The sequence below is a fragment of the Ambystoma mexicanum genome, chromosome 4p, assembly GCF_040938575.1.
Source record: "Ambystoma mexicanum isolate Mex_15411 chromosome 4p, UKY_AmexF1_1, whole genome shotgun sequence".
Taxonomy (NCBI): Eukaryota; Metazoa; Chordata; class Amphibia; order Caudata; family Ambystomatidae; genus Ambystoma; species Ambystoma mexicanum.
The window spans coordinates 510,516,566-510,532,542 of record NC_090927.1 but is presented as its reverse complement, the minus strand read 5'-3'; the positions used below and the strand labels follow the sequence as shown (position 1 = coordinate 510,532,542).

At 49.1% G+C, this 15,977-nt stretch overlaps 1 protein-coding gene across 1 annotated transcript in view; it reads right to left on the bottom strand.

Annotated features, from left to right (window-relative positions):
* LOC138453321 (ribonuclease H1-like) overlaps positions 1-15,977 on the bottom strand; it is a 971,047-nt gene that overhangs the window by 174,097 nt on the left and 780,973 nt on the right. Inside the window, exon 7 of the mRNA XM_069606029.1 lies at positions 2,835-2,959. Coding sequence (XP_069462130.1) covers positions 2,835-2,959 — 125 coding nt within the window. The remainder of the gene's footprint in view (positions 1-2,834; positions 2,960-15,977) is intronic.

Below are 15,977 nucleotides of genomic sequence, written 5' to 3'. Positions count from 1 at the left end.
CGATGTCCAAATGCCGTCAACTAGGAGCGCAGGCTGCAGTGATCAATAAAAAATGTGGAAAATTCTCTCTAAGACCAACAATCAATTTCTTCAATCAGAAGGTGGTGCCAGCAATGATCTTTGGTGCGGAAAATGCATTGGGTTGTCCAGCGGCACTATGGGATACTCTAGAGAACATCTTTTGGACAAAAGTGTCTGGTACTTTCAGAGGAATCCCTGCAGCAGTTGTTCGGTTTGAATTTGGCCTAGTGTCGATCGTTGCGAAGATTGCATAGAACACACTGGCAATCTTTCGGAAAATAATTATGCCTAACGGAGCGCCCCAATTCAAGGTCTTACACGATCATGCACAAAAGGTATCAAACTCTGTAATGTCAGCGTGGATAGGACGCTGCAAAATGATGCTTGAAGATCTAAGTACCGACAATGAAACGCTGATCAGCAAACCAGATGCTGTCAAAAAAAACTATAGGAACAGGACTGGGCCAACACAGAAACACAGAGACTTAATCATTCGCTTATGAAGAATGTACCAGCAGAAGGGAAATCACATAACACCTTGTATAATTATCTGGAAGCTTTCCCAAACAAACAAAAAAGAAACTTACTGATGAACTTTAGGTCAAACAACTTTAAGACCAAAGAAGTGATCGTGAGATGGCCAGAGTATGCAAAACAGAGCTCAAAATGTAGATTCTGCAATAATCAAGAGAAGAACATCAAACATTTAACCTTGTTTTGCAATGGCTTTACAACACAAAGAACTGAAATCTTGGGAGCTGTAATGGAAAATAGACAATCAACTGCAGAGGACTGGTGGCACGAATGTTTTAATGAATCAAACAAAAAATGGACTTATGCGTGAACATTCCTCTTAGAGACAATTGATAAGGAACTTTCTGAAAACGCTATCTGAGAAATGTGACGCATGAGGAAAATGAACTGTTTTTCATAAAATGTGTGTAAAATGAGATGTTGTGATGAAAGTAATATTTAAAGGTTTATGTAAACCAATAAAGAAAAAAAAGAAAGAAAGGACACTTTCAAGATACGGTGGGGATATCACCAAGTTATCTTATGACTATGGGGATGGTACAATGTCCCCTCTTTTAGAAGTACACCAGGCCCAATGTAATAGGCAGGATGCATTGTATGGTGCCAAGCTTTGGGGTTACTTGAATTGAAGCAAGCTTGAGAAAATTAAGAATGGCTTCTTAAAACAGAATTTTAGGCTTCCAAGTGGAGCATCCACAATCTTAAACCATGAAGAAAAGGGACTACTTGCTTTAAAGGACATCACAACCCTCACACCTATTTTATATTGGATGAGACTGAAGTAGATAAGAGCTTTATAGGCTCAGAGAGGCTGTTCCATATGTTCTTGGACAGCACAGAGTTGTCATGAAGGTGGTTCTCGCATGTCAAAAGATTGTTGTGCGAGTTCGTACACAGTGATCACTGGCAGCATCCTGTTGATACTGGGGGTAATGCTAAGCAAAATGCCAAAATAGCAGAAAAGAGATCATGATTGCTTGAGAACTGCATTGACCTTCTCGGCCATGATCACATACTGGGAAAACAAGAGCAGTAGGAGATATGAATCATACTTGGATGTTATGAAGCCCAGGTTGTTGCGTTCATTGTACATTAAACTATTGTACATTAAACTATCAGTATCCTATCAGTGACAGTACACATAGAATGCCAGTGAATCAAACAAATGTCTGTACTGCCGGGATAGGATCAAATCATTTCAGCATTTTCTCCTAGCATGTCCCCTGTATCTTTCATATAGAAAGACGTATCTAAAGGCAACATTTTTGTGGTTTGGTATCAGATCAACAAAGTGAAGCAATGTCACTTTGCAGAAGGTCTGATGATGCCCCCAATGTTTTTGCATCTGCAAATTATGTTTTTAGATTTTGGGTGAAATAATCAGTACTATCGAAGCTCCTTTTTCGGAGGAAAAATTCCTCCAACTGAACTGAAAAACAGACTGTAATAGGATTACTGTTGCTTCCTTTTACCATCGTAACATAGCTCATGACAAATGTTGAGTAACATGTGGGATATTAATGTGGGCCATGTTATGTACCTGAACCTTTTAGTGTGCAAGGTATTGTAATTTCAAATGCCATTGTTATACATCACGGTCTTATCTTTTAAAGTAGTTTTGAATTGCAGTGAGCATGAACTTTGACGCCTCAGCCGTTAGCACTGTACAAGAAGAAATAGCAATAGCTAATGGCATGGCAGGCTGTAAAATGATGGTATAGAGGATTTCTCAGGAGCTATGCCCCTGGTTATGATGGATTCAAAACCTTCCAGCTGCCACTCTTTGTTTTTGCTTAAGACCATGACAGGTAGGTCTTCCTGTTTTGCTTCCAATATGTTTCCATATCTTTTTAGGCATTCACCACTCTTTCAGTTTAAGAACATTTTTGAAATACATTCTGCTTGTATCAAGTATTCTGCTGATCAACATTTCTCAGTTTCAAATCCAGAATTACAGTCTAGTCAGCCAGCAGCGGGCCACAGAATTATGGCACAGAGATTGGTAGTGTAGCAATCAGGAGCTTCGATTCTAACCTGCAACATCCAATTGAGTTAATTTGTGGATATTATAACAGCCCTTATTTTGCTTCGGACTATACAAATAAATACCCAGTATAGCATGCTACATGTAAAGACACGAGTAGCTGTGAAGTGTTGGAATCTGTGGTGCAGTACAAAAGACCATATAAAAATACTCTTTGCAGACAATAATAACTTTAAGCAGTACATCTTATTTTCAGTGATATGTGGTTGAGACTGAATGGATTTTAGATACTCACCCATTTGATATCAATACCCTGGACGAGCTCATCCAGTTTCTCAAAGTCCTCCTTGTTAATTACTGGTTTACCAGTGCTTAATTTCCAGTCATTTTTTTTCCAAGATGTAACCCATTTCGTTATACCTGTAGAGTTAATAATTTAAAATGGATCACAACTTCACAGGAAAACGAATGCCTCATTGCCATGCAAGCCTGCCTGCTACGTTATTTCTTTGAGGATACTACAAAAAGGAATAGCCAATTGTAGCAATAGGTGCTACTAAAATGCATCTGCAAATGGATTCTGGTAAAGTAGTCAGAAGCTGTGAACAGCACCCATGTATTTCATAAGACAAAAACAAAACAGGGCAGGAGGGAGTACCTGCTATGTCAGGTGTACATAAAAGGGAGAGGAACAGACTTCAAATGTACATCAGAGACAGCACAACCAGTGAAGGAGTAAAAGCTGCAGGATAAGGTAAGTTCCAAAATAGATGTATATGAACAGACGGGTGGGGGGGGGGGGTCTGCCTTTCAAAGGGTGATAGTGGGGACAGAGTAGAAGAGGCACGATTAACAGTGGAGCTATAAATAGCAGCGTTTGGAGATCCATAAGGTTCAGGGAACACTGCAAAAGATAGCTGTCTCTTTAAGAACTTTGAATGGGTGGGGCCTATGTCACGCGCGAGTCCCTGCGCGCACCGGTCCCACAACTTACCCCTACGTCACCAATATTCCACACCCAGTTCCTGTGGCTCTGCTGATGGCGGGAGAATTTAAGTATATGCTTATTGTAGGGGATGGCTGGGTGGCTGTTGTGAAGGAGGGAGAGCCTGGACTAAGAGAACCTGAATCACCACGAAGGACATTTTTCTTCATTTCTCTTTCGTCCTGACTCTCCCTCCTTCCAAACTGGTTGGGACCAGACTAAAAAGCCTTAGAATAAGTAAGGGTGGAGGAGACAGCATGTACGGAATTCAAGCAAACAAGTGCGGAGCACCTCTTCGCCAATTTTGCATAATTTCTAGAAGATGTTTAAATAGCATAGTGCTTGCAAAAGGCAAGCGGGGTAGCCCAGGTAGCCTCTTTACCAGGCATGTTCCTATAGTAGACATCTGTAAAGGCTACAGATGCTGCCTTGGCTCTAGTGGACAGAGCCCGACGTCTCCTTACAGAGTCGCAAGCCCTTTCATGGGGTAAACCCTGGTGATACAGGAGACAACCCATCTAGCGATGGAAGGTTTAGCTGCCTTGTTTGTTTATTTATTTATTTGTATGGTGCACCCAACCCAGAGGTAACCTGGTGCCTTTCGAAAATGGGTTACAGGTATACTTTCACCTTAGTTACGGTGCAAGCAAATATAAAACATATACAGTGAATTATACAAAATATACAATAGATATACAAGATATACAGCGAATTATACAAGATAAGGTGCAAAGTTATATACATAAGGGACAGGTATTGTGGAGAAGAAAGGGTGGTCAGGAGGGGTTACTAGGTAGAGTCGAGGGAGGGAACCTCTAGACTGTCTCGGGTTAGAACTATCCAGTTAAGTCGTTAGTAACCAGCCATTTTATAGTATTACGCCTGAACATGAAGAAGGGTTGATTAGCTCTCAATGAATGAGGTAAGGTGTTCCATGCTTGTGCTGCCATAACAGGGAAGCTGCTTCCTCTGGCTTTTTTTCGTTCAAATCTAGGCACGACCAGACAGGATAAATTGACTGTTCTTGTGGGTTGTGATGTAGATTTGTTGGTGATTCTCTCAGCGAGGTAGATAGGGGCTGCTAGTTTAATACATTTATGCGTAAGAGATAATGTTTTGAGCAATATTTTGTCCTTGGTAGAAAGCCACTTGTTCAGTCTCCTCAAATGTGAGATGTGTTCTCTCCTATATATGCCAAAAGCAGCTCTGAGAGCGTTATTTTGCAGAATTTGGATTTTGTTAATGATGTATTTACTCGCCCCTAAGTGCAAAGTGTTACAATAATCCAGCTTGGAGAGGATAAGAGCTCTAGCTAAGATTGTGCAGCTTTCTTTGGACAAGAATTGTTTGCAGGCGCCGATCATCTTACAAGTGTAGGCTGTGGAGGATGCCCAAGGCGTTGACTTGTTTGTTAAATATGATGGCATAGTCGAGGTATTCGAGATTGTCAGGAGAGGGACCCCCGTAAGTAACAAAGAGCTGATCTGCTTTTCTAAATGATTTGGTCCTTTCTAGATAAAATGTTAAAGTTCTTACAACATCTAGGTTATGTAATGTTATGCGGTCTGGGAAGAAAAACAAGAAGACATATCTCTGCGTTTAAATGAAATTCGGAAACGATCTTAGGTAGGAAGGAGGGGACCATACGTAGGACAACTTTGTCATTATGTAACACAATATATGGTACCTTTGAGGAGAGAGCCTGGAGCTCTCCAATCCTTCTAGCCGAAGTAATGGCTACTAAGAATGCTGTTTTCCAAGTTAGAAGGAACAAGTTACTTACCTGTAACTGTTGTTCTCCAGCATGGGTCTGGCATGGATTCACATGCTCATGAATATTCCCCGTCGTCAGGCCGGGAATCCTCGGTATAGAAAAAAATCAGTATCAGTTTCGTTTCTGATCTGTCTTTCTTAGTAGTAACCAATCACTGGTCTCTGGGTCATACTGCCCCCAGCCAATGACTGCCCTCTCCCTAAGCCCCACCTCTGGCAGCCATCCTCAGATTTGGTAGCACGTAAAGTGGCAGTATGACCAAGTGAAGAGCCGCAGAGGGGTAGGCGGGAGGGTTCACATGTGAATCCATGCCAGACCCATGCTGGAGAACAACAGTTACAGGTAAGTAACTTGTTCCTTCTCCAGCATGGGGTCTGGCATGGATTCAAAGGCTCATGAATAAGAGAATACATAGCAGTACACACATGCACAACCACGGGAGGTGGCAACAGGCTCAACATTAAGCAATATAACAACTCAACATTAAGCATCTCTTACCTCCTCACCAGGCTCACCTTAGGCGAACAGGTTGCGCAGCACTGCTTGGCCGACCCTGGAGTCCCGATCGACGCAGTAGAATCTTTTGAAGGTGTGCGTCGACCTCCACGTCGCAGCCCTGCAGATGTCTAGCAGGGGCACACCAGACAGGAACGCCGTGGTAGCAGCGATCGCTCTGGTCAAATGGGCTCTCGGACGGCCGGGCAGCGGTCGGTTTGCCAACCAGTGACAGTGCATGATTCAGCCGGAGAGCCATCTGGAAATGGAAGTCTTCGAAAGAGCCTTCCCTTGATTCACAGTCCCAAAGTTCACAAACAGCTGTGACGTCTTCCGAAAACTCTTTGTGCGGTCCACGTAGAACTTCAGCGCCCTAGCTACATCCAGCGAGTGCAAAGTCCTCTTGGCCAGCGGCGAAGGTGACAGGAAGAAAACTGGCAACACCAAGGGCTCGTTGAGGTGGAAGTTCGACGGCACCTTGGGCATAAAGGATGGGTGCGTCCTCAGCATCACGTTCGTGTCATGAAAAGTCAAGTATGGGGGCTTGCAAGATAGGGCCTGGATCTCTCCCACTCGTCGTGCGGAGGTGATGGCCACGAGGAAAGCGGTCTTCCATGACAGGAACTTCAGAGGCGCCGAATGCATAGGCTCGAATGGGGCCCCCATGAGCCTGGTCAGCACCATATTAAGCTCCCACGCCGGGGCAGGAACCTTCACCGGCGGAAATGATCGGAATAGTCCCTTCATGAATTCTTTCACCAGGCGATGAGACCACAACGACGCCTGTCCCATAGTCCTGGTATATCGGGAGATTGCAGCCAGATGTATTTTGATGGAGGCGTGAGCCAGTCCAGCTTTGGCCAGCGACAGTAGGTAGGGCAGTACTTGAGGGGCCGTAATCCGCAGAGGGTTAATCTTCTGTGCACGGCACCAGACAGAGAACCTCTTCCGTTTATGTCCGTAGCACTTGAGAGTTGAGGATGCCCTGGCCTTTGCAAGAACCTCTCTGCAGTCGGCTGGGATGTCGTACCCTCCAAACTCTAGTGCTGCAGGAGCCAGGCCTGCAAGTTCAGCGACTCCAGGTTGTGGTGAAGAATGGCGCCTCCTTCTCTGGAGAGAAGGTCTGCGTCCGCCGGCAGCTTGACTGGTGTGGACGTTGACAAGTCCAGAAGGTCCGGGAACCAGATCTGTCTCGGCCACGCCGGTGCGACGAGGATCATCCTGTACTGGGACCTCTTGAGCTGGTTGATGAGCCGGAGCAGCAACGGCAGCGGAGGGAATGCATAAAGAAATAGGCTGTCCCAGGGGAACAAGAAAGCATCGCCCATGCTCCTCGGCTGGGGGAACCTGCTGGCGAACCTCCGGCACTTGGAATTCGTCGCCGTCGCGAAGAGATCGATTTGGGGTTCGCCCCATCGTCGGAAGAGTCGATCTACTTGATCCTGGCGTAGTTCCCACTCGTGGCACGAGCGCAGGTCCCTGCTGAGTGAGTCGGCGATCGTGTTTTTTATTCCTGCCAGATGAAGAGGCATCCGTTGGGCGACGGCCCAATGCCACAGATCCTGGGCTTCCTTGGATAGGGCCGGGGACCTGGTCCGCCCTGCTTCAGGATGTAGAACATTGTGGTGGTGTTGTCGGTGAAGATCCTCACCACCTTGCCCTTGAGGGACAGGAGAAAGGACACGAGGGCCCAGAACACTGCGCTGAGCTCCAAAATGTTGATGTGGAGTGACTTCTCCTCCGGGAGCCAAAGGCCTCTCGCTTGAAGATCTCCGGAGTGCGCTGCCCAACCTTCCAGGGAGGCGTCCGTCATCACCGTCACCTGGTGAGCTGGGATCTGAAAGTCTTTGCCTGCCGACAGATGGGAGCGGGTACCCCACCACCGGATCGCCCGACGGAACGTCTCGTTGAGAGGGATCCTGTCCTCGAAGCTGCCCCTCGACTGGACCCAGCGGGCATCGAGGAACTCTTGTAAGGGCGCATCCAAAGCCTGCACAGGCGCACCAGATAAATGCAGGAGGACATCATCCCGAGGAGGGACTTGATAGATCTTACCCTGGCCATGTCCGTGGCCAGCAGACGCTGCACCTTGCCCAGAATGGTCCTGGTCCTTTCCTCCGACGGCGAGGCCAGCCGCGCCACTGTGTCGAGCTTGGCTCCCAGAAACAGGGCGACTTGCGACGGAACCAGGTGGGATTTTGGAATGTTGATGGAGAATCCCAGGTCCGTGAGCAGCTGGACGGTCTTCGCAGTGTGCTCCATGGCGAGCTCCCTCGTCCTTGCCCGGATGAGCCAGTCTTCCAGGTAGGGGTAGACGTGGATCCCCTGTAGGCGCAGCCGCGCTGCCACCGGTGCGAGGCACTTGGTGAACACCCTGGGTGCCGACTTCAATCCGAACGGGAGGGCCTTGAACTGGTAGTGCCGCCCTTGGACCACGAACCTGAGGAACTTTCAGTGTCTTTTTAGAATGGGGATGTCGAAGTACGCATCCTCCAAGTCCAACGACGACAGGAAATCGCCCTCCTCCAGCTGTCCCAGCACGTGCTGGAGGGTGACCATACGGAACTTCTGCGCCTTGATGTACTTGTTCAGTCGTCGTAGGTCCAGGATGGGGCGCCATCCTCCTGTCTTCTTTTTTATAAGGAAGTACCTTGAGTAAACTCCGGAGCCTCGAAGCCTCTTTGGGACGAGCTTGATGGCACCCTTCTTGAGCATCGCCCTTACTTCCAACAGTAGTTGAGGGACGTGATTTTCCTTCCTGGCCACGGGTGGAACGCGAGGGCACTTCTTCTGAAACTCGAGGGTGTGCCCTTGGGCCAGGGTGTCCAGCACCCAACGGTCGGTGGAGATGGACTCCCACACGCTGACGAACCTCGCCAGCCGGCCTCCCACCGGGGTGCTTCGGCGGCGGCCCGACCCCACGGTCGGTTCAATCTTGTTTGGAGGCCGCCTTGCCTCCTTGACCTCCCTGTCAACGACGACGGGCACCACCTGGCTTGCTGCGTCCCCTGTAGGCTTCCTGGGACGAAGATCTTGCCGCTTGGCGGTACGTGGAGGAGCCACTGCCGGATCCCTTGGAGGCACCTTGTCTGCCTCCGGAGCTTCGAAAGGACGGCCGTCGTTGTTGGAGCACTCCCAGTGCCCGGGCAGTCTCTGTCTGTCTTGATGGCCTGAAGGGACTCATCAACCGCCTTCCCAAACAGGTTGTTCCTGTCGAAGGGCATGTCCAAAATCTTGGCTTGTACGTCCTTGTGGAAATCCGTGGCCTTGAGCCATCCTCGTCGTCTCAAGCAAACGCTGTTGCCCAACTGACGGAAACCGGTGTCGGTGATGTCTGTTGCCACCGTAATGGCGTGGTCCGAAGCAATCTCACCCTCCTGCAGGATTTCAAGGGCCTCAGCCCTTTTGGCGTCCGGAAGGAAGTCTAACAGAGGGGCGATTTTGAACCACAACTCCCTGTCGTAGCGGGCTACGATAGCCAGGGCGTTGGCCGCCTTGATAGTCATCGCTGCGGATGAGATGATCCGTCGTGCCATCGTGTCCAACTTCCTGCCTTTGCCGTCCGGCGGGGAAGTTTATGTCGAGGCCGATGCCCCCCCAGCTTTCTTCTTTGCCGCCGCCGAGACGACCGAATCCGGGGTAGGTTGTGCCCAAAGGCACAAGGGGGCAGCGTCGGGGACCCGGTACTTCTTCTCGTACCGGTCCCTCATTGCCGGCGCCATGGCAGGGTTCTTGAGGAGGGCAAACCCCTCATCCCAGATGTCATTAAGAAGTGGTACGGCGAGGACCGTCTTCCTTTTAGCCTCGCGCCGTTGGTAAAGGAACCCTTCTTTCTTCTTCTCTTCTGGGCAGAGCTGGAAAAGCTTGGATGCCCTGGAAATCATGGCATGAAAGGATCCAATCTCGTCGGGCGGGGACGCCCGAGCAGGGGGCAACGGGGACACGTCCCGTCGTCGCCTCTGTCGTCATCTGTACCTGTCGTAGCCGTGTCTGTGCCTGTATCATCCCCGTGGGTAGTAGACCGGGGGGAAGGCAGAGCAGGCCGCAGAGGTTGAACTTTCCGAAGGTCCTGGCGCCGATTCCCCCGTCGGGTCTGGCTCATGGGAAGGGGCAACCTTGTCCTCATCTCCGAGCATAAGGACTGAATCGCTGACAAAATGGCCGCCGAAGTGTCCTGCGGCGCCAGCAACAACGGGCGTGAGGGCTCTTGAGGAGCCTTGTCGGCGACACCGTCGCTCTCGTCGTCGCCCTCGTCAGGATCCCTCCCGATGGGCTGGGCCTCTTCCACGACTTCGATGAGCTCTTCTTCAGAGGTCGTGTCCGTATCCACGATGGCCACCAGCCCCTCCCCCACCTTTTCCAACGAGGACTTCGTGGGGGTCTTCTCAATGGGCCTGCCACCCTCCGCGGTGGCAGGGAGACTCTGGCTCCTGAGGGCGCCTCCACTGGTGTAGCTTCCACAGGCTGAGCCAGGGCCGCGGCGACATCCTCAATAGAGGTCTTAGCAGGGTGAATTAAGGCCCTTCGCACCTTCTGGACGCCTGGGGCCTTCACCTTGGGGGGAGGGTCTGAGCCTCGCTCCCCCTCTGCTGGAATCTTCGAGATCGACCAGGGCCTCTCCAGAAGCTTCGCCGGGTTCTCAGACTTCCTCTTACCTGAGCCAGACCGTTGGCTCGTGGTTGATGGCGCCGGGGAGGATGCGCCCTGCGTGGCAGCCAAGGAGCCCGACTGTTCGGTGCTCCCGGTGCCCGCGGACTCGCGGTGCTTAGCCTCACAGGACTTAGAAGACCGCTCGGACTTCTTTTTCTTCTTCTTCTCACCTGACGGGCTCTTCCCTTCCAGCCAGTTTGGCGAGACGGAGGTGGCGATCCTTCATGGTCCGCTCCGACATGTTCCCACAAAACGCACAGTCCTTCTCTGTGTGCGTCCTGTCCTCATGGAGACAGTAGAGGCATAACGAATGCTCGTCCTGACCTTGCCTTGATGCAAACTGAGGACATCGAGAGCAAAGAGGTCTACTGATGGATGGCCCCACTTCTGAAATATCATGTTTGCTACTGATGGTTTCAGCTCCCACTCATGATGAGCAGACTGCAACCTGCTTAGTTTCTCTGCTAGGATGTTCTTTCCCTCCAGATGGGACGCAAACAAGAAAATGTGATTCTGAATGGCCCAATACCAAACTGTCTCTGCTAGGAGACACAGGCGAAGGGAACGAGTACCCCCCTGCATGTGGATATAAAACATTGCTGTGGTATTGTCCGTTAGAATTCTCACCACCTTTCCTTGAAGTGAGGGAAGAAATGATTTCAGAGCGAAAAATATGGCTCTTAGGAAAAAGAAGTCCCACATAAATGTCCTGGAACCAAGAGGACCAAAGACCGTGAACTGTTAGACGTAGACAATGGGCTCCCCAACCATACTGTGAAGAGTCTGTTATGAGTATTTGGTGAGGAGGACGTTGAAAGGGAAACTTGATTAACAGGTTCTCGGGAGTTCCACCAGAGTAGTCAGTTCAGAACTTGTGTTGGAATTTTAATTTCCTGGGAATCCAAGAGCTTGTTTCAGTTGCGAGCAAGATGCCACTCGACTGTTCTCATATGGAGCCTTGCAAAGGAAACCAGGTTTATGCAAGAGGCCATATGCCCCAAGAGCCTTTGAAACTACCAAGCTGACAGTCTGGTGAGAATTGAACTTTACAGTTTGTTGAATAGCTTCCACCCTTTCCAGGGGTGGAAGGCTCTGTGTAGCGTATCTATAACTGCTCCTAGGAATTGGATGCTTTGCGAAGGATTGACCAGGGATTTTGTCACATTTATGGAAAACCCTAGGTTGAAGAGAGTGTGGCATGTTAATTGCATCTTCTGAAGCAATTCCTCTGGAGAATGAGGCTTGAGAAGCAAGTAGTCTAGGTGATATATATGGACTGTCCTTGCAACACTTGAAGGTGTTGAGTGAGACATAATGTTTGTGCCAGATAAATGGCATTGCAGTAGTCGATGCTCCCATTAAGGCAGGCTGCAACTACTTGGGCATGGAATTTCTCAGAAATTAAAGGGAGACCTTTCTTCAGCTGCTTCAGTTTAAGGAATCCAAGGCCACATACTGAATGTATCTGGTTCTCCATGGTCAGCGAAGTGGGTATTTTAATGCCCAGGTTCCGGACCACCTTGGCGGGTTCTGGCAGGCGTCCAAGTGAAGGCGACCAGAATTCAGAGATCCAGCTCGTCGTAACATCAGTCAGGCCCACATTCAAGACCCCAGTCTTCAAGCTAGTTGGCTTCCATCCAACCCCGGACGGCGTCAAGACATCTTTTTAGTCTTGCTCCCACATCAATATGATCCCGGCCTAACCTAAACAGAATTTGGGTATCGTCTGTGTAGGACAAAACCCAAATGACCGGAGAAGTGTCATTGAGGGCCGGATGTATAGATTGAACAGCTGCAGAGACAAAGCTGAACCATGAGGAACTCCACAGGTCACCGCGACAGGGGAGGACCTAAAGGGAGGAAGGGGAAACACAGAACCAGTCCAAGACTTGTCCGGAGAAACCTGCCTCTTGATCTGGATAGTAAGATCTCATGGTCAATGGTGTCAAAAGTGCCCGATAGGTCCAATAAAGTAAGGCCTGCCGTGCCACCTTCAACCCTAATCGGTTCCTTGTCATTTCATCATCGGATGAAATAACAATGGGTTTTTTCTGCTGTTATTTTAACGAAAAAACGAATTGAAATCGTTTTATTTGGGGCGGGGGGGTTTCCTTACCACACAGCCCCGTCCCTCATTTTTTTACCTATTCCCGACCACCCTCACTATATGGGATACATTACTCACCGTGATCGTATTTCTGATGCTTGTATCTGCTTAGATTCACATGCTGTGCATAGGCCGACATCTAGTGGAAACTGCAGAGCATTACAGTTTGTTTTTCGAAACTCGAAAATGGGCGTCGACACAGGGCGTGCCAGTAATACTATCCCTAGTGTGACGTCCACTGTACTTAAGATCCCTCACGCGTCTAGGATCCTCAGATTGTATTTTTTCTGACATGAGGTAGCATGAGGAGTAGCGTGAGTACAGATAATCCAGGCAGATAGAAAGGTAAGACTACCAGCAATCATGCGCCTTCTCTCGGAGGGGAGGAAGGGTCGGTCGCATATGAATCTAAGCAGATACAAGCATCAGAAATACGATTACGGTGAGTGATGTATCCCTTCTGAGGCTTGTGGAATCTGCTTAGATCACATGCTGTGCATAGATTAGCGAGAAGGTGCGATGTGAGAAGGGTCATGAGCAAATAAGTGTCTTAGAACCGCTTGCCCCACTTGTGTATCTGCTTTGGAATGGGTGTCAATGCAGTAATCCTGAGTAAAAGTGTGAATAGAGCTCCAAGTAGCTGCTTTGCAAATGGTGCCAAGGGGTACATTTGCAATGAAAGCCAGAGTGGCCCCAATGCCTCTAGTAGGGTGGGCTCTTGGCGTGAAAGGCAGAGTTCTTTCAGAGAGTGAGTAACACAGCTGGATAGAGTTAATAATCCACTTCGAGATGGCACCTTTAGAGACGCGATCCCCCTCTCTGCCTGCAGCTACGGAGACAAACAGTTGATCTGTTTTCCTTAGTGGTCTGGTTTTATTTACATAGTAGAGGACCGCCCTACGCACATCTAGGGTGTGTAGTTTCACCTCAGCCGAGCTTTTAGGGTCCTGGAAGAATGCCGGAAGCTCGATGGACTGGTTTACGTGGAATTTAGATATAAACTTAGGTGAGAACCTAGGGTGTGTGCGTAAAACCAGTTTGTCTTTATGGACAGAAAAGAAGGGATCCTGCACTGACAGAGCCTGAATTTCACTGACCCTTCTTATAGAAGTAATAGCTACTAAGAAGGCAGTTTTATAAGTCAGGTGTTTGAGACTGCTTTTATGCATGGGCTCGAAAGGGGGGCCCATGAGCTTAGATAGCACCACATTAAAGTCCCACCCTGGTGGTGGGTTTGAAATAGGAGGGTGAAGTCTCTTTACTCCTTCCATGAAGGCTTTAACTACTGGTACTTTCCACCACGAGACCTTGTTATGGGAAGTGGTGTATGCCAACAGGGCTGCCAGGTGTACTTTCAGTGAGTTAAAAACCAATCCTGCATCTAGCAGGTGGAGCGTGCATGTAACAATAGTGGAAGGAGTGCAATCAACTGGGTTGATTTGTCTACTCTGGCACCAGATAACGAATCTCTTCCACTTGTCAAAGTAGCAGTGCCTTGTGTTTGGTTTCCTAGATTCCTTTAGGATGTCCATACATCTCTGTGGTAAATTGAGATGTCCAAACTCTATGACCTCGGGAGCCATGCTGCCAGGTTCATTGAGTTGGGTTGCTGATGCACTGTTTGACCTTGGTGCTGGGACAGTAGGTTGTACCAGGCCGGAAGTTTGATGGGCTCGCACACCGCCATCCTGCGTAGGTGTGGGAGCAACTAGGACGAGCGTCATCGACTCTCTGTTCATCTTGTTGACCACCTTCCTGATGAGGAGTTGGTGGAAAAGCGTACGCAAACATCCCTGACCAGTTCATCCACAGGGCGTTCCCCTGGGAGTCTGGTTGGGAGAACCTGGAGGCAAATCATGGGCATTGTCTGTTTTCGCTTGTGGCGAATAAGTCTATAGTGGGGAAACCCCACTGAGAGAAGATATCTTCTACGACTTCTCTGTGTAGAACCCATTCGTGTTCCTCTGGGAGGGAGTCTCTGCTCAGAGCATCCGCTAGGGAATTGAGCTCCCCTGGAACATGTTGTGATGAGAGGAAGATATTCGGTCTGAGTGCCCATATCCAGATTTTCTGGGCAAGCTTGGACAGATTTGGCGAATGAGTCCCTCCTTGCTTGTTCAGGTAGAATATGGCTGTCGTGCTGTCCGTCTGGATTTGCACTGACAGGTTTAGTAGGTAGGGCTCGACGCTTGAAGCGCTCTGAATACTGCCAGAAGCTCTAGCAGGTTGATGTGGTTCTTGGCCACTGAGGGAGACCAGAGACCCTGAGCTGTGTGGTGGAGATGGTGAGCTCCCCACCCCATCAGACATGCATCGGTAGTGACTACTGCCTGTACTTCGGGATCGTAAAAGGATTTCCCCTGTGCAAGATTCTCTCTTGTCCACCAGTGAAGGCTTTGTACTAGTGTTGGCGAAACGACCACTAGATCGTTCCACTGACCACTTGCCTGAGACCACTGTTTCGCCAACCATTCCTGCATGGGACGCAGGCGCGCGTGGGGGACCAGGTAAATACATGACGCCATCATGCCCAGCAAACGCATTGCTTTGCGTACCGTTATTTGGTGACCGGACTGATATTGCGGAATTTGCAGTAGTATATTCCAAATGCTTTCCTTTGAAGGAAATGTCAACCCCTCTTGAGTATCTAGGATTGCTAACTGTTTGGAGGTGCTTGGCACCAGGCTTGACTTTTTCTTGTTGATTGAGAAGCCTAATTCGTGGAGGAGGTCGATAGTCCTTTGAATGTTTGTTCTGCAAATTACTGGGGTTTCCGCCGTTATGAGCCAGTCGTCCAGATAAGGGTACACCGGGATTACCTCCCTGCGTAGGTGTGCAGCCGCCACCGCCAGTACCTTGGTGAATACCCTTGGTGCCGAAGCTATCCCGAAGGGCAGTACCTTGAACTGGTAGTGCCGACTGTCCACCTTGAAGCGTAAGTACCTTCTGTGCGCTGGGAACATGGAAATATGAAAATAGGCATCTTTCATATCCAAGGTTGCCATGTAATCCCCCTTTTTAGGAGGGGGATTACCTCATTCGAAACTTTTGGGGCTCGACATACTTGTTGGCAGGCCGTAAGTCCAATACTGGGCGCATTGTCAAATCTTTTTTTGGCACAAGGAAGTAAGTTGAATAAAAACCCTTGTTTACCTGGTGTCCCGGGATGAGTTCTATTGCGTTCTTTGCTAGCAGATTGGCGATCTCCTCGAGGAGAATCTTCTGATGTTCTAAAGAGTGTACTCTTTGTCGTGGAGGATGGTTCCGGGGACGCTGCAGTAGTTCTATACAGCACCCTGCGGATACTGTTGACAGCACCCATCTGTCTGATGTGATCCCTTCCCAAGCCTGGGTGAAGTTGGAAATGCGTCCCCCTACTGGGGTTGCGTGAGAAGGGACCCTGAACTGAGCGTCACTGCTTTAGTGG